At 45.3% G+C, this 25,689-nt stretch overlaps 1 protein-coding gene across 6 annotated transcripts in view; it reads right to left on the bottom strand.

The window, feature by feature from the left end:
* PDE8A (phosphodiesterase 8A) overlaps nt 1-25,689 on the bottom strand; it is a 155,489-nt gene that overhangs the window by 43,883 nt on the left and 85,917 nt on the right. For 3 of the 6 annotated variants that reach the window (XM_028161942.2, XM_007194278.2, XM_007194279.3), the window contains exons 6-12: nt 19,953-20,041; nt 15,905-15,983; nt 14,124-14,261; nt 8,693-8,781; nt 7,018-7,069; nt 6,875-6,917; nt 850-927 (exon numbers count right to left, since the gene is read on the bottom strand). In XM_028161942.2, the coding sequence (XP_028017743.2) occupies nt 850-927; nt 6,875-6,917; nt 7,018-7,069; nt 8,693-8,781; nt 14,124-14,261; nt 15,905-15,983; nt 19,953-20,041 (568 nt within the window). The remainder of the gene's footprint in view (nt 1-849; nt 928-6,874; nt 6,918-7,017; nt 7,070-8,692; nt 8,782-14,123; nt 14,262-15,904; nt 15,984-19,952; nt 20,042-25,689) is intronic. The other 3 variants (XM_028161944.2, XM_028161943.2, XM_057544240.1) reach the window with 2 other exon arrangements.

Raw genomic sequence — 25,689 nt, forward strand, 5'->3', positions numbered from 1 at the left:
GCCACATACCTACATAACCATTAAAAAATTATATTCCACTTAGAACTTAAATAATATTTGCTTATGAAAAGTCTTTCACATCCGCAAATGCAGCTCACTTACTTCCCCACCAAAAGGTAAGCTTCCGTGGCAAATTGCAACCCACAATGGAATATATCGTTGAGAACTTCCAAATGCATTACTCATACAATTACAACAGATAAACTGACGTCTGCTGTTACAGTTTAAAAAATCAACTAGAGGACTTCCCTGGTGGCGCAGTGGTTAAGAATCCGCCTGCCAATGCAGGGGACATGGGTTCAATCCCTGGTCTGGAAAGATCCCACATGCCGCGGAGCAACTAAGCCCGTGCACCACAACTACTGAGCCTGCGCTCTACAGCCCACGTGCCACAACTACTGAAGGCCCGGTGTGCCTAGAGCCCGTGCTCCACAACAAGAGAAGCCACTGCAATGAGAAGCCCGCGCACCGCAACGAAGAGTAGCCCCCACTCGCTGCAACCAGAGAAAAGCCCATGCAGAGCAACGAAGACCCAACTCAGCCAAAAATAAATAAATAAATAATTTTTTTTTTTTTTAAAGAAAATCGGCTAGAGAACAGATGGTAAAATGTATCTTTTTTTTTTTTCTTTATTCCCTGACTCCATCAAGAGGGTCAGAATGGAACCCACTGGCAAAGGAGTTGGGGGTGAGGGAGAAATGGACACAGACTGCTAGAAAGTCCCCTTCCCTCTCCTGAGCTGGAGGGGGGGCAGTGACCCAGAGATAAGACTGGGGAGGGAGTATCACACGTCTCCATGGGTTCAACACTCACAGGACCATGCTTTCTCCTCTTGTCTTTGTCACCTACCTTTGCTTGTTCGAGAGGCAGCAGTTCTGACATCTAGTGAGCTTTTTCTCCTGTCGTTATGTTTGCCTGACTGATTATCTGTGGAAAACAATTAAATTATAAATTACCTCTGCAAAGGGATTTTAACAACATATTAGGAAACTTACACCAATACAAAAAGTTTTAAGAAACAAAATTTAAGCGTTAGAATACCATTTAGGATGCCACAAAAATCAACAGCGTGCACAGAGGTGAAGACTATGAACCATAACGTTTTTTTTTTTTTTAAGTATTTATTTATTTATTTATTTATTTATTTATTTTTGGCTGTGCTGGGTCTTCGGTTCGTGCGAGGGCTTTCTCTAGTTGCGGCAAGCGGGGGCCACTCCTCATCGCGGTGCGGGGACCGCTCTTCATCGCGGTGCGCGGGCCTTTCACTATCGCGGCCCCTCCCGTTGCGGGGCACAGGCTCCAGACGCGCAGGCTCAGCAGCTGTGGCCCACGGGCCCAGCTGCTCCGTGGCATGTGGGATCCTCCCAGACCAGGGCTCGAACCCGTGTCTCCCGCACCAGCAGGCAGACTCTCAACCACTGCGCCACCAGGGAAGCCCCCATTACGTTTTAAGGGAGGCTGACTTTCTCAAAATGTCCCACCTGGTACAGTCATAAAGGAGTGCTTTTCAGTTTCCAGATTATGTAATCACAGAGTCCCATGATGCAAAAACTAGCAGAAATGAACTCAAGAGAATTTCACCTATTATATTTCTATGTAATTGAACAAAGTGGTGGGAAAATTTTGATCTCCATCCACCCTTGCCCCAAAGGAAAAAAAAAAAATCTTTTTTGTGTATTTTTCTACAATACAAGCTCTAAAGTGTCCCCGGGAAGAAGGTGCCTCTCTTTGGGAGGGTAGCACAGGAGCACTAGTCTGGGGTGTACTTCTCTGCCCCCTCTTCCCGTGGATGGCACCACTGCATTTCGAGGCCCAAACAGGGCTTGTCTTTGACTCCTCTCTCCCTCACCCCACGCCAATCAATGACAAGGCAAAGTTGACCTTCCTTCTCGTGCCCTCCTCTGTGCACCTGCCGGGTGTCACATGTGGTGGCAAGCCTCTCCAACCTGTCCCCATTTCACAGACGAGGAAACTGGGAGCCGCTGTGCAGACGAGCGAGCACACAGCTGGCGCTTGAGCTCAGCTCTCTGCACCTGCAGCTTCTTCTGTCTTCTCTGCCTTCTCCCGGCTTCCTCATCTGGATTCCTGCTCACAAACAGGATCCAAAGGCAGGCCCTTGGTACTCGTCCCCACAATCCAGAACCTTCTCCACTTGCTATCTGCTACCTTCTCTTCCATGTGGGCACTGGCAGTGACCTTGTCAAGGTCACTGATGACCTCCCCGTTGCTATATCTGAAGGACACGATTCAGTTCTTACCTGACTTGTGGTACTAGACACAACTGATCATGCTTCCTGGAGACTCCTGGTTTGCATAAGTCCAACGCTGGCTTTCCTTGCGTCTCTTAATGTTCCTTCCTAGTTTCCATCATGATTCATTCTCTCTTCCTCAGCACCCCTGGTGTTCCCAAAGGTTCAGTCCTCTTAGCCGTTCCTCTCAGACAATGCAATCTCCTCAAGAGACCTCATTCTTTTCTACAGCTTTTCCTAATTCCTGTGTTGCTGTCTTAATCCCAGGCCTTTCTCCTGAGCTCCAGACTTACATCTTAACTGGCCACTCGTCACCTCCATCTGGACACCCTCAGGAACTTCAAACGAGCTCACTATCCAAATGAACTCAGTATTTTCTCCCAAATCCCAGGTTGCTGAACGGCATCTACCTTTTTGCTTAAATTGGAGACAAGTCATCCGTGACTCCTCCTCGTTCCTTGCCCTCAAGTGGTCAGATAAATCTATGGATTCAACCTCCTAAATACCTCTTTAATCTACCCTTGTTCTGTCCCTGTCCTGGCTCAGACACCTGTCATCCTCCTCTGAATTATAATGACAGCCTCCCTCATTGGTCCTACCAGCCCCAACCTTGCCCCCTTCGACCCATTCTCCACAGGCAGCCAAGTGATCCTTCTGAAACAAAAATCTGATCAGATCACTCTCCCAATTGAAACATTTTAATGGTTCATCACTGTTTTTAGGATCAGACTTAAATTCCCCAGTGTGGCACCCAGAGTCTTGTGGTATCTGGACTTCCTCTCTCCAGCCATCACGAACTATTTATGATGTGCTAGATCACCCCCCAAACCTCTCTGCCTTGGTGCAAACTGCTTACCCCCACCTAGGAACGCACCCCTCCGACGCCTCCTTCACCTGGTTAACTCTCGATCCTCTTTGAAGATGAAGGTAAGATGCGGTTCAGGTATCATCACCTCTGGGAAATCCTCCCCTAATTCCTCACCCCCAACATTGCTGGTAACTGCCTGCTTTACTGACTTGACTGACTTCCTCACCAGCTGTGAATGACACGAGGGCAGAAATAACCTTCCTCTCCCTTTCCTAGGTGCCTGGCACTGCCAGCACGTAATGGATGCTCAACAGACACACGTCTGCTTCTCCAACCATCTGCATATGCCTGTGCACAAATCAAAGTACCACTAATACAACCACTCTGAGTCCAGGGTTCCCTTGCTCAAAACCCTTCAGCACCTCAGAGGTAAAGAGGAACCTGCTGGCAGTCAAGGACAGGAACAGTCTGCCTGCAACAGCCTGCCTTTCACCTCTCGCTGTCCCGACCACGCGTGGCCTGTGCCGGCACAGCTGCTTCCCCGTCTGAGGAACAGCCTTGACATCTGCTCCCTCTGCCTCCGACCTATGACCCAGCGCCCTCTCCAAATGCTCACCCCTTCCAACTGCACCTCCTCTCAACCACACACAGGCCCCAGCGCCTCTCCTTCCTCTGAGCTTCGTGGACACAGTGTCCACAGAGCTGGCTGAGAAGACTGCGCCGTGAACTTCCTGTTGTTCCGTCGTTCAGAATTCTCCCTTTTTGCCACTCAACAAACATTTACTGGGCACCTACCACGTGTCAGGCTCTAAGCCAGGCGCTAGGGGTGTGAAGATGAATATGGTAGGGTCCATGCCCTCAAAGGGGGTAGTCCGGAGGGGAACAAACGCTGGTGAACGAAGAGTGACAGTCATGATGCTGGAGAGCAAAAGGAGCCCCAGGAGGAAGGGGCAGGTCTCCTCTGGAAGTGGGGCAGGGAGGAGATGAGCCATGTTTTGCAGCTGGAGGCCGGCAGAGGAGGAAGGCACTTCCTGGAGGAGGACGCTGCCTGCGCAGATGGGGCAGAGCTGGCTGGAGGGAAGCAAGGAGCAACGTGTCCCAAGGCCAGGGCTGTGGCAGGAGTGGAGGGAGGCAAAGCAGGCTTGAACTTCTACTCAGCATTTAAGTGACTCCCCTATGGCAACACCCGACCTTCCTGCTCCCAGACAGCCGCGTTCAGCCCGCTGCTCTTCCTCTGAGTCCCTGCAGAGCTCTGCAGCTGGTTCTTAAAGCGCCTCCACCTGACGGGCTGGGGCTCCTGCAGGCAGGGCCGAGGGGCTCGCGGCAGGGTGACCTTGACCTCTCAACCAGCCCGCAGCCTGAAGGAGCCCGCGCACAGGCCTTCCTGCCTCGAGAGGGCTCCACACCCACGACTGACCCGAGACCTGAGGCAGCCGCGCGCCGCAGGAGGGAACGCTCAACAGGCCTCGGCCGCCGAGCTGGGCTCGGGCTCAGCACCGCCCGTGACTTCACGTGTCTGCGCTCAGCTTCCTGTTCCAGAAAATGCGATCCTTCCGCACTGCCCATCTTTCTAGGAGAGGAAGGTTAGCAGGGTTTCCTTGGCCTGCTGGGCAAATCCAGGAGACCCTGGAGAAGCCGTGAGGAGCAGGAACCATCCTGCAGCCCCGCGAACGGGCAGCCTCCATCCCAACACCAACGCCGTGGTCCCCCGGAAGGAGCTCCGTTTCGGGTACAAGGAAGCTAAGAACCAGGTTTCCTGCATGACTTGCCCCTAAGTCACTCTGCTGGGAACAGACTTTCAGAGAACTTTCTCGGACACTCTCAACCGTCCAAGCCTTTGAGGAGGGCCTGCTCTGCACCGGGACGCCCCCTCCCCCCGCCTCGGGGTCTCACGGACTCCACACTGCCAAGCCTCCAGCCGCTGCCCAACCGCGGGCTCCCTGCGGCCTCGCACACGGCGGGGGGGGAGCTCCCTCCTCCTGCACCCGAGAAAGCTCACTTTCTCCAGGCCCAGAGTAACACTCCTTTCAGGTCTGCCCAGCCCCCGCCCTGGCAGCACACGAGAACACCTGTAAAATACGCTGAAGCCCTGCTCTGCACCACCCAACCCGGAACCTGGCACGTTGCTGGCAAGGCCCTTCCGGAACCCCTCCTCCTCCCCTATGCTACCCATCCCCCTACTAAGAAGCACAGAAAGCAGGCTTTGCCAAGCAGAGACAGTCACTTGGCCTGGCACGTGGTGCCCGTGCACTGTTTTGGATGAATTATGCCCTGGCCTGTTTTCTCTCCTCTACACGATGGCAATGCTGGTATTCTCGTCTCTGGTCCCTCCTTCCATGTAATGTTACATACCGGCACTAAAAGCTTCTTAGAGCTCAGGTGTCATTATACTATTCCCTTGCTCAAAAATCCTCAAACTCCCACTGCCTACCGATGAAAATCCTAATTTCCCACCTAGCATCTAAGGATCCTTCACGATCCCAACTCCTTTCCACACTGACCTTTTTTATACCAGTCAGAATTTTAACCCTGCTCTTGCTCTTTCTAGAACACACTCTGTACTTTCCCTGTTCAGTAACTGTATTTCTGGAATGCTTTTCCTCTCACACCCATCTTCTTACTCAAATCCACCTCTCCCTGTCTGGAACTTCCCCCTCTTCCTCTGCCTTTCTCACCCACTAATGATCACTTCTTATCACTTGCTATGTGTCCCTTGGTGTCAATATGTCTCTCCTCTTTTCAGGTTAAAGCCTGATTACTCTTGGGTCGCCCACAAGAACTGTTCCAGCATGTGCTTCAGAGCTTCTGGAGTTGGCCATCTGGGATTTGAGTACCAACTCTACCACTTCCTAGATGGATATCCCTGGGCAAATTATGTAGCCTTTCAGTTTCCTTATCTGTAAAAAGGGAACTTCATCTATTAAGCGTCTACCCCTCTGGGTTATTGCAAGGCTTCAACTAAGTACACCGTAAGTTAAGCACTCAGCGCAGTGCCTTGTACACAATAAACACTCAGAAAAACATGTGGGAAACATTCCTAGAATGAATGAGTGAACTGTTCCGGTACTGCTGAAAGCACATCATCAACAGCTGAAGGGATGGAAGACAAAGTCTTCTCCTTGGAGGCTCTTACAGACTAGCTGGGCAACCAGAGCACTGCCTGGGCATGGCAGAGTGCTGTAAAGCGTCCACACAGGCTGGATGGAGAGCCTCTGGCGTGGAGCCGGAGAGGACCTGCACCATCACAGGTAAGGGCCAAAGTAGGAAAGAGGCTTGCTGAAGCCATGACATATGCTGGAAGGAAACAGGTGATTCCGGGCCAGGGAAAAACACTTGCAGTCACATAGACATGGGGTGAGCAGATGGTGTCCAAAGCACATCAAGTCCTCACGAGACGGATACGACGTGAGGCGGGTCTGATGGGGTCCACCTACCTCCCCGTAGGCTGGTGGTGAAAGCGTCCCTGCTAAAGCACTGTAGTCTGATACCAACACAGTTGCCTCTTCGAGCACAGATCATGCCAACAAACCACACTCCACTCAACACATCTTCACATAAGTTCATGCATTGGAGGTGACCAGTTCTCTCCCCACAGGCTGAGACCCACCCCAGGACACCTGTCAGATCGCCCACCTGTGCTCGGGTCCTTTGACTCATAAACCAGCCTGGGAGTCAGGGAGAGAAATGCTGCCATGGTGCTAGGAAAATACAGTCCCACCTACGCAACAGACAAGCTCGTCAGAGGCAGGGCCTGTTTTTATTTTTTTATTTTTTCAAAAGCTCAGTGAACCCTAAGAATGAATATGGGGCACCATACCTGTATGAGTGTCAGACTGAACACATTCAGCTATTTTCGTAGCCTAAAAATGAATTTTAGAAGCCATTAGTTCTGAGTGCCTAGTTATACAGTAAGGGAAATCTTGCTGGGTCCCTGGGGTCCCAAGGGCTCTCCTTACATACCTTATTGTTGCCATTGCACGCTCTGACAATGGACACATAGTGTCTAATTTTTCTGCAAGTAGAAAACAATGTATTATTTCTCTCCTGGCTCTCTATTCTGGTGGATATCTAGCTAATTTTTCATTATGAAAGGAGCATCTCTCTTTCACAATACATACAATGCTTGGAGGAGAGCAGTTCTATTGTGTGTGGCCAAGGCCACCAATAAACAAACAAGAGTCTACAAGCATTCTCTGGTGTCTCTGTAGAAGAGAAGTTGACTCTTCAGTAAAAACAACAAAATCCTTCTGAGTCATCACAACATACAATAAAAAATACCTAGGTTTTAAAAAGGTACTACATGTGAACCAACCCAAAGCCTTTAATTCCTTAACATGTTTTCATTTTCACAACCCTTTATATTGATGCTCTTCTTCAAGTTTCAACAGTCTGCTCACAGTCATTCATGGAAACAGCCACAGGCCACACTGGGGCCGAATGTGCGAGTCTAGAACAAAGCAACCGGGGCTTATCTCAGAAGATGCTGACTCTCCTCACTTATTTATTGTTCCTTCGATTTTTCAGCTTTTCCCCTTGCTAATCCAATCCCTACAGTTATCTCCCCCAAATTTGGAAAGGCCATAAAAAGGCAAAGAATCAGAACAGAGAGCCCACACAGAGCCGTCTCCCTGAGGCAATCGCCAGCTGGCAGCAGAGCCTGGTGACCAAGCACGTGAGCCACGCGGTCAACACAGAGGCCTGCAGCCCGGCTCCGCTGAGCGCTGGCGGCTGGCGCCGGACTCTGGGCCAAGCCTCACCTCTCTAAGTCTCAGGTTCCTCATCTGTCAAACAGAGATGGTCACAGTGCCGACATCACGGGGCTGTGGCCACGATGAAATGAAGTGACATCTACCAGGCACTGAGAGCCTGCCCAGGGAGGGAAGGGCTCACGGACAGCGGCAGTTGTTACAACCATCATCGCTACACCTCCTCCTGGTCTTTTTGTCCTTCTTTCATTTTCATGACTGAGAGCATACACTAGGTATGATTTTACATTTTGACTTTTGCATTTATCAAAAACATTTTCCCCTATAATTTAATTTTCTGTGATCATCATTTCTAATGGTTGCGTATTTTATCGTTGGGTATTCTACAATTCACATTCATAATTTTCCACTGTTCGTATTATTTAAGATAGATTCTGAGACAAACCAAATGACATTTTTAGGCTCCTGATACACACTGCCTTCCAATCTGTGGTCACATCTGTTTCATATGCGTTTCCATAAATGAGAGTATTTAAAATACTTTTATCTAATTTGATAGTTCTGTGCAGAAATAACACATAGGCTATCAAATTAGATAAAAATCTTTTAAACATAGGGAGTCCACCAGTGAGTGTTCTTAGCACACAGCTCAGTAAAGTGGCATTCAGGTTTAAATACTTTAGTCTTTTATGTGCTCACACAGCGTAAGACTGTCGGAGTCTGGCGGCTCTGGGTCACCAGCTGGAGGGTCAGGCTGTGACCATGAGGAAGCCACCCTGGAAGGCCATTCTTTGATGGTACCTGACCTTGTTACAAGTCTTTCTTATAAATTTCTGCATGCAGTTCTCAACTTACTTAAGTATTCAAAGCAAATTTTGCAATAAGCCGAACATGGTATGTTGATTGAAGTACTTGTTTTTTCCACTTACCCTCCCTGTCCAATGACAGGTAGTATCTTCACATTTTGTTGTACATTATCTCCGTTTTTCTCTTTGGCAGAGCAAATTCCTTGCCATTCCTATAAATGGAATGTAGGCATCATTATACATTGTGTTCAAAACATAAACCCAAGAGCATTTTCCACCTCAGGTTTCCACTCCTTTACCATGGCCACTAAAGCCATTAGGATAATAAAATCATCTCAACCCCAAAGGCAATTTTGGGTAATCTGACAATTCTTTCTCAACCTCCCAAGTCCATCTCCTCCTAGACTGACAACAAAAGCCAGGTCACCACAGTCTAAATGGTCATACGTTTTCAGTGGCTTTCTGCTGGCAAGAGAGGCCCTGGGCCCACGAATGAGGAGCACCCTTTCTTGTCCAGGTTCCTCCTCTCACAACTCCTACCTGCCGCGGCGGAGGGGGAAGTGCGGCCTCTGACCCTGCATTTGGGAGTGGGAGAGTCTCAGACTGGGGCAGAGAAGGAGCCACCCTCTGTGTTGTGTACCCTCTGCAGGTAGGGTGGGAATAATGAGGTAACAGCCAGGACTGGGCTCAGGCAGAATAACCAAGTGAGACCTTAAAAGCCAGAGCTGCCATTTCAGAATGGAACTGCAATGGGAGAGCAGGTATGCCCAGGCTATGACCACAGTGAGCAAACAGGGGCTACAGGTGGCTCCCCTACTCTGAGGGTGGTGGAGAGAAGTGTGGGATGGAGCTGGGTTTTGTGACCACCTAAAACGTTCTGAATTTCTCCAAGAGTCACCAAGGTCCTTAAGCTAGAAAAATCCCTAAAACCCACTGTAGGACCTTGAACTCCTAGGGTGTTTCATGCCCTTCCAGACCTTCCGGAGTCCCACAGGAGCTAAAGCTGACCCAGGTGGGAAGGGGAACACCATGGCAGCCTAGCTCAAGTCTCCTGTCCCTACTCTTACACAAAGTCAATTATGAAATCTATGCTTGGGGCGTGGTGACCTGCATGCAAATGCTAATGGTAAAATCTCATCTTCAGACTCCTCTGGGAAAGTGGATCCAAGAGAAACCAGGACACTGACAGAAGCAAAGGATGGTTACTGAGGCTTCCTGACGTCCTTCTGAAAACAATGGGCGCCAAGAAAGGACTAAATTAAAAAACAGCCCAAGAGCCCAGCTAGGTGCTTACTTGCCCTGGAGCAGAAGGGAGGTGCGGGCCTTCCTCACTACAGTTCTGAGGGGAGAGTGGCCTGTGCCCGAATTGGGCAAGGACTAGACAGGGATCCCTGGGCAGGAATCTGGAGCCTGTCCTCCACATCCACAGCCCCATGCAGCCACCAGGGAAGGCTTCAGCAGACAGGTCTAAGAGTTACTTCTGAAGCTCACTATCAAGAGAAATACGGGAAGCTGACTGAGGTGATATTTGCAAAACTCTGTGAACATACCAACCACCACTGAACTGTATACTTTAAATGGATGGAGTGTATGGCATGTGAATTATCTCTCAACAGAGCTGTTATATAAAAAGAGAGGGAAAATATGGGAGACCGATTCAGTCAATCAATCAGCACTTCAAAACACATATTCAGGATTTTCTCCTCCAATCCTTTCTGAACAGAGTGGGTGGCTGCCAGATCCCAAGTCAAGGTGTAAGAAGCCATGTCAGCCAGAGCTGGACAGTCTGGCTAATGGAGGACAACTTAGGCAATGACTTTGCTTAGATAACAGAGTTGCCTGTAAGTTTTCCAGTCAACAATGGAAACAAAAAATATTCACTTAACACAGCGCATATTTCTTATCAAAAATACATCAAAGATCGAAGTTTCAGTTCCTGAAAATAGTAAAGTCCTACCTAGAATGCTGTTATGAAGATTAAATCTGGTAACACACATAAACTCTTGCCGTCCTGACACATGGCAAATGTCCAGTAAATGGCCTGTTTGGTTTCGCACAGGTGTCTGTCTGTCTCTCTCAGGCTGAGCTCCTCTCAGAACTACACTAAGGCGTGCACCTCCCTTCTACTCCGGGATAAGCTCAGCACCGAGCTGGACTTCGCTGACTACTGAGACAGTTCCTTCTTGGTGGGTGCCCACTGCCTTAAGAATTAAATCATCATCATCCAGCTGTCCTACCCCAGGGGCTAGCACTGTGCTGGCAGGTGGTAAACAGTCAAAGAACACTTGGGGCTTTTGTTTACTGAATGGAAAAGTGAGGTCAAAGTCAGATCACAGAATCCTGGCACCCAGGATAAGGGACTTGAGCTCTACACAGAGGGAGTGACATGATCAAAGTGGTGATCTGGTGAGACAAATCTCCAGTAGCGTAGGGTGGACTGGCCAGAAGTGGAGGGTCCTGGGACAGGGAGGCCTAACTGCATTCAGCCACCGCAGTCTCAGGGTGTGGGAAGAGGGCCCCGAACACGGTCAGGCCCAGGCAGTGGACCCTCAAAGGCAGGGCTTTAACAGACATCAAGCCTTGGTGATGGATTTGATGGAGGGGACTAAAGGGTAGGGAGAAACCAAAACCATTCCAGGAATCAAAGCCCAGTCAACTGTGTGGATGGTCAACGAGCAGTAGACAGCAGAGGTGGAGAGGGGTCGGGCTTTTTGTTAATGGGGGATGAGAGAAAATCACCGTTATACAAGGTGATACCAAAATGACAGCAGGACGTTGAAACAGACCTTGGAAAAGACACTGGGGCTAAAACTGGGAAGGTGGGAGACATCTATGCAGAGCAGGAAAGATGCTCAACAACAAAGGGAGCTTTCTGAGGAACCAGCAGGGGACAAAGAGCCCTGGTAAACCTGGGAGGAAAGAGATGGGGGAAAAGTGGGAGAAGAGGGGAGGCGGCGAGGGAGGAAAGCTCCTGGCTTCCCAGGAGCTGGGGAAGGTAAAAGGCGTGAAGAGCTAAAGGGCTCTGCGACTGTACATCATTATCAGAGGCAGCCAGCCGAGCAAGCAGCCAACATTCCTTCAGCACCTGCAAGACAGTTTCTGAGGGGAAAAAAATGCAAAATTTCTAAAAGAGAAGAGCCAATATAAGGCTCAGGTATCTGAGAAGATAGGAGGCCAGGGGTTCTAGGGCCCTGACAGAGAAGACCTGGGGAAGAAGAAATAGGAGGAGAGAGCCAAGAGGATACATAAAGGGAGGAAGGAAGCAGGAGTGTGGGACTGAAAATCAAGGTGCCTAATAGTATCAGTTTTACCTGAAAGGGGAACCACTGGCTGAGAACAGCAGGCACAGGAGGTTTACAGAGAGTGGTGTTCGCAGTATTCTCTGTTTGAACATCATCAGAATTTCTCCTCTGCCCCCAAGAATATCCAACTGGTTGGACACCTAGAATCTGACATTCCAAAGCCCCTCCCGGTCATCTGACCACTTCCAAAGGCTCCATCTTGGTTCCCAGCACATGTCTGAACTCTCTCCACTGACCATGGTACCATTGTTTGCCAAGGGCTGGCTGATTCTCAACAAGCCCTTCTTTTCCCGAGGGAGACTTGATTAGAAAGGCCATATATCTTTCTCCTCAAAAAACTGCCCAGCTAAGTGGTCTGTCCTGCTGCAGTGTTGCCCGTGAACCAGCAGGGTACCAACAAAGGACAAACAGCAGCTTTTGCACTCTCCCCAAGAACTTGCAATCATGCAAAACAAATGCCCTGGTTCCTTTTCTTTTTTTTTTTTAACATCTTTATTGGAGTATAATTGCTTTACAATGGTGTGTTAGTTTCTGCTGTATAACAAAGTGAATCAGCTATACATATACATATATCCCCACCTGGTTTCTTTTTGAAATAAAGCAATATAGAGGTTGACAATACGATAACCTTTCGTATTCTCTGCTCATAGCAAATACAGATTTTAGAGAACAGGTGTCCTGCTCTTGAGGCCCTTTACACCTGGTGCCCAACGGCATACCTCAGGAGGCAAGACGCTGCTCACAGGGATCTGGGTGAATCCCAGGGCCTACAGCTAATCCACTGGGTGCCCCCACCCCCATCTCAACTTGCTCTGCTCACTGCAAGGGCAGCTGCCAGATCAAGGAGCATGAGAGCCACCATCTCTGTTTCACACCCTGCTGAACCTCACAACAGAACGGCTGGCTGACCCAGTGGCAGCACTGGAACAAGCCGCCAGGACTGGGGAGGCCATGGTAAAGCCCCTCAAAGGCTGCGGGGGTCTGGAATGGCTGCTGCTCTGGAGCTGCCTTCCGAGGACGCCCCTCTCGGCCCAGGCAGGGAACACTGGTGGGCCTGAACACCTTAGGGTCTGTCTCTTCATTCATCTCAGCCTTCGTTTCTCTATCCAGAGGACCTGCCACTCTGTCTAGTAAGAAAATCATCATCCTCGACAGAAAAGCTGAAGGCAAAATAGGATTCAAGCAGTGCCCATTTTTGTGATTCCCGAGTGCATTACCGGGCCCCACCGCTGGCCTGTTCTTTCCCTGTTCTCACTGCAAAGCCATCTCGTGTGCTCAGAGCCGCGGGAAAGCAAAGGACACCAGCCCACTCACGGTGTCTTCGAGGGGCCCAAGCCAAGTTGGGGGTATAAGCTTTGCATAGCCCTTCTGCCCCCTCTGGCAGACTGCCCTTGTGTGCTAAGGGATAGGCACGGGCCAAATGCCACAGGGAAAGGGCATCACTTCCACAGGGCCTCCAGATAGCCGGCAGGAGAGCAGATCACCAATTTTTCAAATGTTCTGAATAATCAGATTCATAGTCCCAACTTCTAAAAGTTAAAAAGAGCCCAGCAGAAAAGCCTAAGAATGACTATGGAAAGCAGTAGCCTTTTTCTTCTCATCATATTTTAAAACCTAGTATCAGTGAGGTGCTGTCAGAAGCCACAGTTCAGAGAGAGAAATAACCTTTCAGACTGAGCCTGCCTTGCTTTGCCTACCCCTTCAGCACCAGGGTGCTGTAACTTCTCACATCACAATGCAATGACTACTTTTATCTGTATGTTTTGCACCCTGGAATGAGTTCTCTAAGAGATTTTTGTTTTGCCCTTCTTTCTATACCAGAACCTAGCACACCTGGCATTCAAAAAATGCTGAATGAATGAACGAGGCTCAGAGAACTGATGGGCTCCGATGTGTTCTGAGAATGTGTTAACTCACTGGCAATCCTTTACCCGGACCATTTGCCAACAGCTACCACTTAGAAGATCAATTATTAGAAAGATCAACTTACTCACTTATTACAAAAATGACAACAATGATTTTAAGTGTCAAAGTTACTCTTATTGGCTGGTCAGGTTTTATATACTTTCTTGGCCTCAATTTCCTCATCTGCAAAATGGGCATAACAGAGATAACACTACCTACACTTCCCCAGGCTTCTGGGAAGAGTGAGACTGAGATCACCTGGCTCCAGCAGTGCTCAGTGAGCGCTAGGTCTCCTTCCTTCCCTCTTTGTTATGTGAGAGTAACAAGGGTAGTGACCTCTTACTTACCTTGCCTATCCTGATGCATGAATTTATAGTATCGAGCAAATCAGCCTTTTTTTCATTTACAGGCACTTCTGCTAAATCCTTCCCTATTAATTCACCTGACTTATAGCCCACTGTTGTTTCAAATGCTGGATTTGCATACTGGGGGGAGACAAAGGAAAAAACATCATGTGAATTAAAAGAAATTTTGAAAAGAGGACAATCAAAGATGTTCAATTTAAACCATCATATTTTTCCCCCAGAAAGCCCAGGAGCCTGGCGCTCACTACGACGGTTCTAAAGCCACAAGAGCACAACCCCAGAAAAACCTTGGAGTCTGGAGAAGCCTCTGCTCCGATGACACTGAGCTGGGCTTGCTGCCTTGTTCTCCTGAGGCTGCAGGGAGGGCAGCAGGCCCACTCCACTTAAACACCAGCAGAGGAAAGAAGCTGCATGGAGACAGACCCAGGGCTGCTACAAAAGGGCTGCTGAGATTATGATACAGTGGAAGAAAGCACCAGACTGGGAGCCTGAAAACCCAGGGTCTACTCCCACAAGTCACTTAACCCCTCCAAGTCTCAGTCTGCACATCTGTTTAATGGGAATGAAACACTTATTTCACCTCTCTCATATGATGCAAATGAATAATGAGTTTGGAAAGCAGGCTATGAACTAGGAAGTGTTTACAAATGCAAGGCTTTATGGTTAAATTTCAAATAGGACTGTAAGACTAGAAGAAAATGTATGGGAAAGCTGTGCATGTGCTAATAGGAACAAATAATGACGATGATAAAACAATAATCATACTGTTTAAGGTTTGTTTTCCTTGCTAGGCACTGTAGTAAGCACTTCACACACAGTAACTCATTTAATCCTCAGAACATCCTTACAAAAGGTAAGTCGTTGTTAGCGTTAATATTACTCCCATTTGTACAGATGAGACAGCAAATTCAGACAGACTAAGTCACCTGCCCAAAGATGCCCAGCTAGGAAGGGGCCGAGGCTGATTGGAAGCCAGGCCTGACTGATACCAAGCCTGTGCCCTCAACCACTGGCCAATGTCGCCTGTCAGGGCACCATCCTGAATGCTAACATCATCAACTCTTTACCAAGAAAGTCACTAGTTAGATTAAAGTGAAGAACTGGAGTGCTCAGAACTAAAATCAAAGTGGGGCTCATTCTCAGACAAAAGGAACATTCCTCGGGCACAACTCCCTCTTTTGCTGTTATATGAAAATACATGTTACCTGTTTGCTGTTATCTGAAAGCCATGGTATCTTCAGTCACTTATATGAAGCCACTTTTCTAATAATGGATAATTTGTGAAGTAATTGCTAGTTTATTTTTGAAATTTTGAGTAGCTTCTAGTAAATTTCTATAGGTGTAAACTATCTTCAAAAACAGTAAGAAAGGTGAGAGTGTGCAGCCCTTATGGGCAGAGCCTCTCCTTGCCGCAACAGTCTCTCTCTACCCAACTCCACCGCAGAAACAATCCTCTGGATAAAAGTCCCTCCTTGCTAAGTAAATAAACATGCAAAAAAGTGAGAAATAATAAATGCTAATGCCATATTTCTAAAGAATATTTTCTAGCACATTAAGCAATTATTGGAACTTTTTCTTACCTATAGGGGACTTATTTTAAATTATATATTTTATAGATTTTGTTCGGATAATCCTCTAAGGAAAAACTGGTCCCTTGAACTTCAAAGAGAGAAAAAAAAAAACAACACCATACTGAAGGGGTTCAATCTTAAAAATGCAAACAAACCAGAAATTCAGAAGGACAAACTTCCAAAACAACACACCTGTACAATGTGGTCTTCACTTGTAATTTCAATTGCTTCTTGACTTTTCTCTAATGCAGTGAACATTGAGTTACAAGCCCTTTATGGGTAGAAAAGAAAAAGGACTGCTTAATGTAAATATTATAAAATGTAATACAATCTTGGAATATTACATTAACTTATTTAAATGTGTTCTTTGATTATAAAGGTAACTAATGCTAACTCAAGAAAAAGTAGGGGGAAATATTAAAAAGCATAAGGAAGAAATAAACGCCTCCTGCAACCTCAGTACTCGGGATCATGACTATGCACAATTTGGTGCCTTTCCTTCATTCTAAGGACAAGTGGACCAGGTGGAACACACCCCAGAGTCAGATCACAGCCCTTTGCTGGCTGTGGGACATGACTCACTCCCTGGGTCTCTACCTTCTCACCATCTGAAGGGTCCTTGTGAGGACTCAATGAGAAAATGGAGTCAAGAACCCCACACGAAGCCTGGTAGAAAGGAGGCAGCCCATCATCTGTAGCTATCACTTTCAACAAATTCTTTGCACAAAACTGGGATCATCGGGATCATGAGCTTTGTTCCTTGCTTCCACTTAGCCTTATATTGTGAGCATTCTCCCTTGCCCTCACTGTTTGAAAACATTTTTAAATTGCACAGGTAACAAAGGTTTATTTTTTAAAAATTAGAAAATAATAATAAATGAGATACTACATCATACCCACTAGAATATCTACAATCAAAAACAGAGATAAAAACAAGTGTTGGTGAGGAACCCTCATACACTGCTGGTGGGAGTGTAAAATGGTGCAGCTAGCTGCTTTGGAAAACAGTCTGGCAGTTCCTCAGGCTGTTAAACATAGAGTTACCATATGGCCCAGCAATTTTACTCCTAGGTAGATACCCTACAGAAATGAAAACATACATCCACACAAAAACTTACAGCCCACAGGTGGAAACAACCCTAAAGTCCATCAACTGATGAATGGATGAATAAAATGTGGTATATCCATACAATGGAATACTATGCAGATATAAAAAGAAATAAAGCCCTGATGTATGCCAAAATATGAATGAACCTTGAAAAACATTATGCTAATTTAAAAGGACCACATATTGTATGATTCTATTTATATGAAATGTCCAGAAGAGGCAAATCTATATATACAGAGAAATCAGATTAGTGGTTATCTAGGGCTGGGGGTAATGAAAATGTTCTAAAATTGTGGCAATGGTTGCACAACTCTGTGAATACGTTGAAAGCCATTGAATTGTGTACTTTAAATAGGTGAATTGTATAGAATGTCAATTTTATCTTGATAAATCTGTTTAAAAATAAATGAGATTAAATCATCTGAAATCCCAACACCTACGCATATCAACTGGTGTTCTAGGCAATTTCTTGTGTAAATATACATGTAATACGTATACTTATAAAAACAGGATCATACTCTACAGTTTTATCATCTGCTTGTACCACTGAACCATATACATTAATATCTTTCCATATCAATAATTAGTTCCTTATCATCACTTTTAATAACTATATAATATTCTATTGTAAAATTATACCATAATTTAGTCAAACAAATTCCCCATGACTGGGGAATGCTTTCAGTTTTTTTCTTGCATATGCCTTAGAAGATGAAAAAGAGAAAGCAACTGTCTACTTGTTCATAAAGTGCAGAGATTACATTTATAAAACCAATAATTATAATGCTTTTACTGTATTCCTGGTATTACTAAACTGTTTAGCTAAATAAGACAAAGCAGCTTTAGCCAATAAAAATTAGCTCTTCTTTCTTGGCATATAAAAATCAAGTGAATTACCTCAGTAAAGCTGTTATTTAAAAAACAAGAACCAAAAAACAACGAGAAGTAAGTTCCCACCTCTGATATAACAAGCTTGGAGGAGACGGATCTGTGAGAAGCCCTACTGGGTTTTAACACTCTTTTTTAATTTTTGCAGATCTGGTAAATATAAAATGGTATATCATTTTCATTTCTTTGGTTACTAGTGAAGCTGAACATTTTTTCATGTTTATTGGCCATTAATATCTCCTACAAACTGCTGGTTCACAACATGTCCTTTTAAATTTTTTCTACTGGGTGTTTCCATTTTTAAACTGATTCATCAAAGCTCTTTACGTATTCAGGATATTAACCTATCTGTCCTGTATGTTAAGAATGTATTTTTCCCAGTTTGTTATTTCTCTAAATTTTTAACATTATTTAAGGTATACTTACTGAGACAAGCTTAACATTTTTATGTTGTCTAATCTGATTCTCTTCCTTTATAAAATCTGGCTTTCACACCATGCTGAGTTTAAAAAGACTTCATTATCCAAATACATATGTTCACTTACATTTTTAGTACTTATGCGGCCACACTTTTTAACATTATGCACACTGAAATTTATTTTGGGACTGGGTGTGAGATTGGGATATAACTTAATTTTCTTTCCAGTTAATAAGTTGTCACAGTTCTATTCATTGAAAAGTCCACCCTTTCCTGTGTGGATTTAAATTGCCATGTTGAACACATATACTTATGTTCTTAATTCCTAAATACACGCACGTCTATTTCTAGACTTTACATTCTAGTTTACTGATCTAGCAGTAACACAAAGGTGCTTGTTATAGCTTTTTAGTGCATTTTAATATCTCTCAGAACAAGTCTTTCTCTATTGCTCCCAATTCTCTAGCCCTACATTTCCCCCTTCCCTTCATATCAATATTTTCATATCTCCCTTTATAGTGGACATCTCCCTTTGGTTGTCAGCTGGCACACAGAGAACAAAGTAGAGCATGAGGAAAGACAATGAGTGCAGTTTTGAAAATGGGGGTTACAACCTACAGGACTACCTTTGCCATGTGCTGCGTGCAAGATCTTGGATGTAAGTCAGTTAACCTCCCTGGGTCTCGGTTTTTGCATCGTGATTCGTGATTTGATGAAATAAGCTCTAACATCACCTCCTGCTCCACAATTCTGCTCTCCTCTCAGAGAGGGCAGTAGCCCAGCTCATTGTGGGAGTGCTGCAGCCAGGCTGCGGAAGACCCAGGAATGAGAAGGAGGCAGGCCCAAGGCCAACCATCCATCTCAAGTTTCCCTGAAAAGTTTGGCAATAAAAAGGAGCTCTTTTGTAGACCTCACTAGCCCTGAAACATCTCTGCTCAGCAGCACTTCTTTGCTACCTCACACTTCATTTCATTTTGTCTATGAAGTATTTTCTTCTCTGCATGTGATACCCTGTGCTGGTCCCTACCAACGTTAATACCCCAAATTCTAATCCCCTTATCTCTGCCTTGGGCACATACAAACAGAATGATTTCATTCTCTCTTTGATCCTGGTAAAGGAAATGTTAAAGAATAGTAGACCACCCAAGGAAGAGACCTAGGATGATAAAGAGCTACTGGCATATTTTTCACTTCTGTCAACCTCATATAATTTTACTAATTTTTCTGCTTTTCTCACTCTACAAAGAACTAGGTTTCCACTCATCAGTTAAAAAAAATAACGGTTTAGCAAGAGCAAATTACAAAATGCTTATTGTAGAGAAGAAAACATGTCACTTACCAGAGATAATAATGTTAATGGGTTGGGTGTATGTGTATATTAAAAGTAATTTTTTAATTAAAAAACAAAACAGATAATTCAGTATATATACTTTTGCACCCTGCTTTTTCATTTGCTATTATTTTGGTGCCCCATCTTTTTTTTCTTTTTTTGGCCACGCCGTGTGGCTTGTGTTATCCTCCCTGACCAGGGATCAAACCCAGGGCCCCGGCAGTGACAGAGTCAAGTTTTAACCACTGGACCGCCAGGGAAGTCCCCACTGGAGCCCCATCTTTAAATGCTGAGTCTCCAATCACTAACATGACCACCTATTAGACATCCAGGCAGACTCCGAAAGCATTTTGTGAGGAGAGAAGCCTTCCCACCACCCCATCCCATTTTAGCAGGAGGTCAGTTACAGCCAAAATGTAGCCGCCCACAACCGAAGTCCTCACTTGCAACAATGCCCTGTGTGGTATGGTCAGCTTACCAGAAGCAGCAGAATTACCTGAGTTTCAGCTGTGGGCGCACCAATCCAAACTCCATCTGGAGCAGTTCATTGTAACAGGCCATGGTGCTGGGGTTTTCTACATACCTCTACAAACAGAAAGGGGATTTTGTGGATAAACAAATGTGCACCTTTAAATGATTAAATACATATATAAAAAATAATTCTTTCCAACAGGCTTCTCAACTTGGTACCTGAAATCTAAAAAATAATTTAGCTTTCATGATGAACAGGAAATGAGAGATGAAAACTTATGGGTACCAAATTAGCTTTTAAAAAATAGTACTTGCACATATCTGAGAATATATTAAGAAACCACTGAGTTGCACACTTTAAGTGGCTGAATCGATCAACTATACCTCAATAAAGAGAAAAAAAGGCAGAAAGAAGGAAGGAGGAAGGAAGGGGGGAGGGAGGGAGGAAGGGAGGAAGGAAGGAAGGGAAAGAAAGGCAGAAAGGGCAAGGTATTTGCTGGAAAGAGAAAAAAATAAAATAATTTTTTAAATAAATTAACTTAAAAAACTATAGTATACTATAGTATAACCATTTAATGGAACAGCATGCAGCTATTACATGCACTTATATGGAATGATGTACGAGACACACTGTCAAGTAAAATGAGGAAATGGAAAATTGCACTATAATTATTTTACATTTTTATAAAAATATTACATCGTTTAAAATAAATAAATAGCTGAATTACATGGTATATGAATAGTATCTCAATAAAGTAGTAAAAAAATGGAATTAGAAAAAAATAGGCCTCCATTCCTGGGCATATATCCAAAGAAAACTATAATTCAAAAAGATACATGCACCCCAACGTTCATAGCAGTACTATTTACAATAGCCAAGACATGGAAGCAACCTCCTAAGAGTCCATTGACAGAGGAATGCATAAAGAAGATGTGGTGTGTGTGTGTGTGTGTGTGTGTGTATATATATGTATAGTATGTACAATGGAATATTATTCAGCCATAAAAAAGAATGAAATAATGCCATCTGCAACAACATGAATGGACCTAGAGATTATCATACCAAGTGAAGTAAGTCAGACAGAGAAAGGCAAATATCATATGATATCATCTATATGTGGGAATCCGAAAAAAAAATACAAATGAACTTATTTACAAAACAGAAATAGACTGACAGACATAGAAAACACACTTATGGTTACCAAAGGGGAAAGGATGGGGAGAGGGATAAATTAGGAGTTTGGGATTAACAGATATACACTACTGTATGTAAAATAGGTAAACAACAAGGTCCTACTGTATATCACAGGAAACTATATTCAATATCTTGTAATAACCTTTAATGGAAAAGAATCTGAAAAAGTATAAATATGTATATATATATATACATATGTACATTTGTATATATATATATACATATGTACATTTGTATATATATATGACTGAATCACTTTGCTGTACACCTGAAACTAACACAATATTTAATTCCACTAAAAAAAAAGTTCAAGGAAAAAAAAGAGCGCTTAAGAACGCTTTTCTTTCACTGCCTTGAAGTAAGAGGATTTTTGATGTCTACATGTCACTAGCAGAGCCTATAGTATACAGAAGGAGGAAATTTATTAACTAAAGTCCTATCTATATTAACTTTCAGAGTCTATTCACTTATTCAAGAGCAATATGTTGTCCTCTTTCAAGCTGTACAAGCTCACGGTAAGCAAAAATATGCTTGCACATCTCTTTGCAGCTGAGTTTCACAGAGGTAACTCGCACTCAGGCAACATTCTCCTACAGTAACTTCAAACAGCAGCTCAACTAAGCTGACAAAGGATTACCCTCCACGGCAGAGGTACTGGCAGAGCCATGGCTTTGCCCAGTCTCTCTTATTGCTGTGGACAGTAACTGTTTTGTATAATAACCTTTACATAATGGAAACATCTCAACAAAGCAAATTTACATGGGAATGGGAAGCCTGAGCACCACCAAATTATGTATTTCATGAAGACATCTTACAAGTCGCTACGTTCTGTCACGTAGTTACATTCAGATGTAAAAAAATATTTGTGAACATTTACTCACCCCTATTTCTGTGAACAGCTCTTGCTTTCACCTGCTCAATACGTGGATAATACTCTATCTGACCGAGGAGGAAGCTGAGGCTAAGAGGCAGGGCATCTGCAGGCCCCTATCGACAAGCCAAAGCCGGACCAATCTAGGGCACGGGGCCCCTTGTGGAGCTCCTTCTACTGCCAGTGAAGGCAGATATCCCTGTTTGAACAGTGCTCAGGGTCTTGTCTTTGTGTCAAGAAACCTAAAAATCCAGCCCCAAGTTCATGCCTTAAAAGCTGTATGATTCTCAATGAGGCCCTTAACCTTCCTGAGCCTGCTTCCTCACCTGCAAAACAAGACACCCTGCTCCACCACAGATGACCATGAGAAAGCACTCTAACTGTAAACTGTTGCACAAACATAAAGCACAGTGACTGCCGTCCCCCTGGGAGGGAAGGCAAGGCCTGCTGGCCATGGGCATGATGGTTCCCGGGCCTGCAGGCCAAACACAGCCCTTCTTACCCACAGAAGTCTGAGAGAGGTGACATGCCTACCAGCTCCCCGCTGCTGAGAGGGGAGGAGAGCGCGGGCCCTGCTGCTCACTCCTCAGTCAGCCGTGACCCCTCAGGCACATCCAGGAACACTGCCCATCTGCAGAGGCACCCACTGCGGACCAGGCAGGAATAGGGAGGAGAGATTTCCGGGTATAGTGCTTGTGCCACTCCAGTAGACAAGGGGTGGGGGACTTGAGATGGACAGGTGTCTCCAGCTGTCCACGCGCTTGCCTGGCTTCACCTGCTCTGCAGGCGAAATCTTGGGACACGGAGCCATGTGTATTATGTGTCATGGCCTCCCATGCATGCAACCAGAGTTTTCACTGGGTGTGAATGTACGTATCCAAACTTTTTTACCCCAAAGGTGGACATCATGGCTAAAAAACAAGCACATGTGACTAAAAGTACAGCATCTTGCTCCTGCTATCTGCCCCTCCCCCTCACTACCTCTGCTTTGTTCTGTGTATCTAAATATCCTGTCTCTCCTGCCCTTCTCCAACTTTCATTCATGTCCCAAGGATTCCACAGGGCATGGAGGGTGGAGAAGGGCAGCAGGTCCAGGGATCTTCAGGAATCAGGCTGCTATTCCCTCTGCTTGAACAGCAGCTGGTCTCCCCTCCCCAACCCATCCCACAAGAGGGGCCGGGGCCACAAGTCCTGCAGACTCCTGAGCCAACTCAGCCTTGCTTTCTCCAGAGCATATCACACCCACCTTGCTGGGCCCCACCCAGTGGTTCTCAACCCTTGGCTGCATATTAGAATTCCCTGCAGTCTTAAAAAATAATACCAACGTGCAGGCTCCTCCCCACACCAACTGAAACAGGGTCTCCAGGGAAGCCTTTCAGGGGGTTCTAACGCACAACCAGTGTTGAGAGATACCAAACCCTAACCTTCGAGAATTTAGTCAGCAAAAGCTCAGCTGCCAAGTCCAACTGAGGAGGCAAGCAGGTCTCCATCCATCCATCCTGAACTCCTGAACTATGGCCAATCCACAGAATAGTTGACTGCCCCCTGAATCCCAGAGTTCTCACTGTGGTGATGGCTCTCAGGTCCAGGGCTGGGTTCAAGCATGGGCCCCACTGCCTCCCAGCCATGAGACTCTGGAGAATCACCTTCCCTCCAGGTCTGGATGCTCTGCTCTGTCTCCGTGCCCTCTGTCACCTCACGACCCTTTTGTTACCTGAGGGTACAGGACTCTGCATGAGAAGAGTTAGCACGTGTAGTCTCTGAGGACTGGTCACCTACTTGGATTCGTCACTTATAAAGTGGTGAGGCTGCTGCTATCTCCATACTTCCTGAGTCACAGACCTCTAAAATGACTACTTTAAACCCTTCGTGTTTTTTGCATGGGAGTGTTTTCGCAGAGACATGCACTTAACCACGGTTCCCAGCAAAGGCTTCGGGGGGACACCTTGATTAAGTTGTACGGGTGAGAGGGCAGGCAAAGTGTGTATGTCGGTTACTTTTGAATTTTCAAATTAGTTTAATGATAACTCAATTATACTAGGAAAATACAAGGCCCATGGTTAACTAGACTTTCTACCAGAACACGCTTCCCAGTCCGCGAAGCTGTGCTGATGGACTTCCTTGTGCAGAATTTCAAACACACAATTTCCAACACTGCATCTATGACCTCGTACAAATGAAAAGCTTAACGACTGCTGGTGGCCGTAGGTAAGCAAACAACCCAAGGCAAGATGAATAATCTATCCCCCAGGTTTCACTAGTTTCACTGCAAAGTGGAAGCATTGAAGGTCCTTGTTAAGAATAGCCAGTTCTGCAGCTTAAGAGTAATAATATAAAGATCTTCAAAGTTATCTGGGAAAGTTTTTTGCCTCTTGTGAATGCTTCCCTAAGCAGTTTAAGGAGGGATGACCTAACGATTCCTGGGAATAGGTGATCCACAACTTCCAACCTCGGATTCTTAAAAGAATGCTCACCTTCACGCTGGCTGATGTGGTTTTTCTCATACTAGCTCACATGGATTACTGGAGGTCAGGGAATGGGGACAGGCACTGATATGTGTGAATGTTGTGGGAGTGTCAAAAAGGGAGAACCAAAAAACTATGCAATAATAATAATCTAAAATTTTTATATAAAATTATGTGTGTATAAAACAAGGTCTTAAGTTCCATCTTATCTGATGCTAATATTGGAATTCCTGTGTTCCTTTTGTCTGCATTTACTTGCTACCTCTTCGTTTCTTTATTATTAAGCTCCTTTTATCACTGTCTTATAAACATCATATAATTGTACTTTTGTAACCCAATCTAATGGCTTATCCTTTAATGGGAGAATTCAGCCCATTCCCATGCACTTGATTTTACTCTTATCTTACTTTGTGTTTATGATTGCTTTCACACTGTTGTTTCCCCTTCCTTGGATCTGCCAGTTTGATCAAGTTGCTATAAATTCCATATTTTTTTTTTGTTTTTTGGCCGCGCTGCGCAGCTTGCGGGATCTTGGTTCCCTGACCAGGGATTGAACTCGGGCCCTCGGCCGTGAAAGCGTGGAGTCCTAACCACTGGACCTCCAGGGAATTCCCGCAAATTCCATATCTTATTAATTTGGAAGTTTACTTAAACTTCTCTATTAATGGTTACTTTCCTTTTCACCGATCTCAAAAGCAGACATAGATTTCTTTACTATTATTTGAAAACAAGAAACCAATTACCTGCAGAACAAAGTATCTCCCACCAGCACATTTCCCATAAAGAAGAAAACTTCAGAATACTTTCACTGCCCACCCCCATTCCCTGTCCGCTAGGTGAGGTCACGAGAATCCTTTTACCTCCGCTTCCTCCCTCCAAACCTTGAAGACACCTAGGGTTTGTTCAGATAGTCTAGAATTTAAATACTGAGCTGTTACTGGATGTTATGTAATGATAATTATATATAAACATATATATTCTACATTGCACACACATACCCATACCTGTGTATGTACACACGCAGACACAGAAAGGAGGAGGGCTCGAGAAGGAGGGAGGAGCAGGGGAGCACGTGCACAGGGCAGGCTCACCTCCCATCACTTCTCTCTACTGCTCTCTCCCTCATCTTAGAGTTTCTGTTCCAGTTCATTTGTTCTATGGTTGAAGTCCTTACTCAGTTATTTTCCTCAGACAGGGCTACTGGGGAAATACATCTCTGAATTTTATGTAT

This window comes from Balaenoptera acutorostrata, chromosome 3 (assembly GCF_949987535.1).
Source record: "Balaenoptera acutorostrata chromosome 3, mBalAcu1.1, whole genome shotgun sequence".
NCBI classification, from domain to species: Eukaryota; Metazoa; Chordata; class Mammalia; order Artiodactyla; family Balaenopteridae; genus Balaenoptera; species Balaenoptera acutorostrata.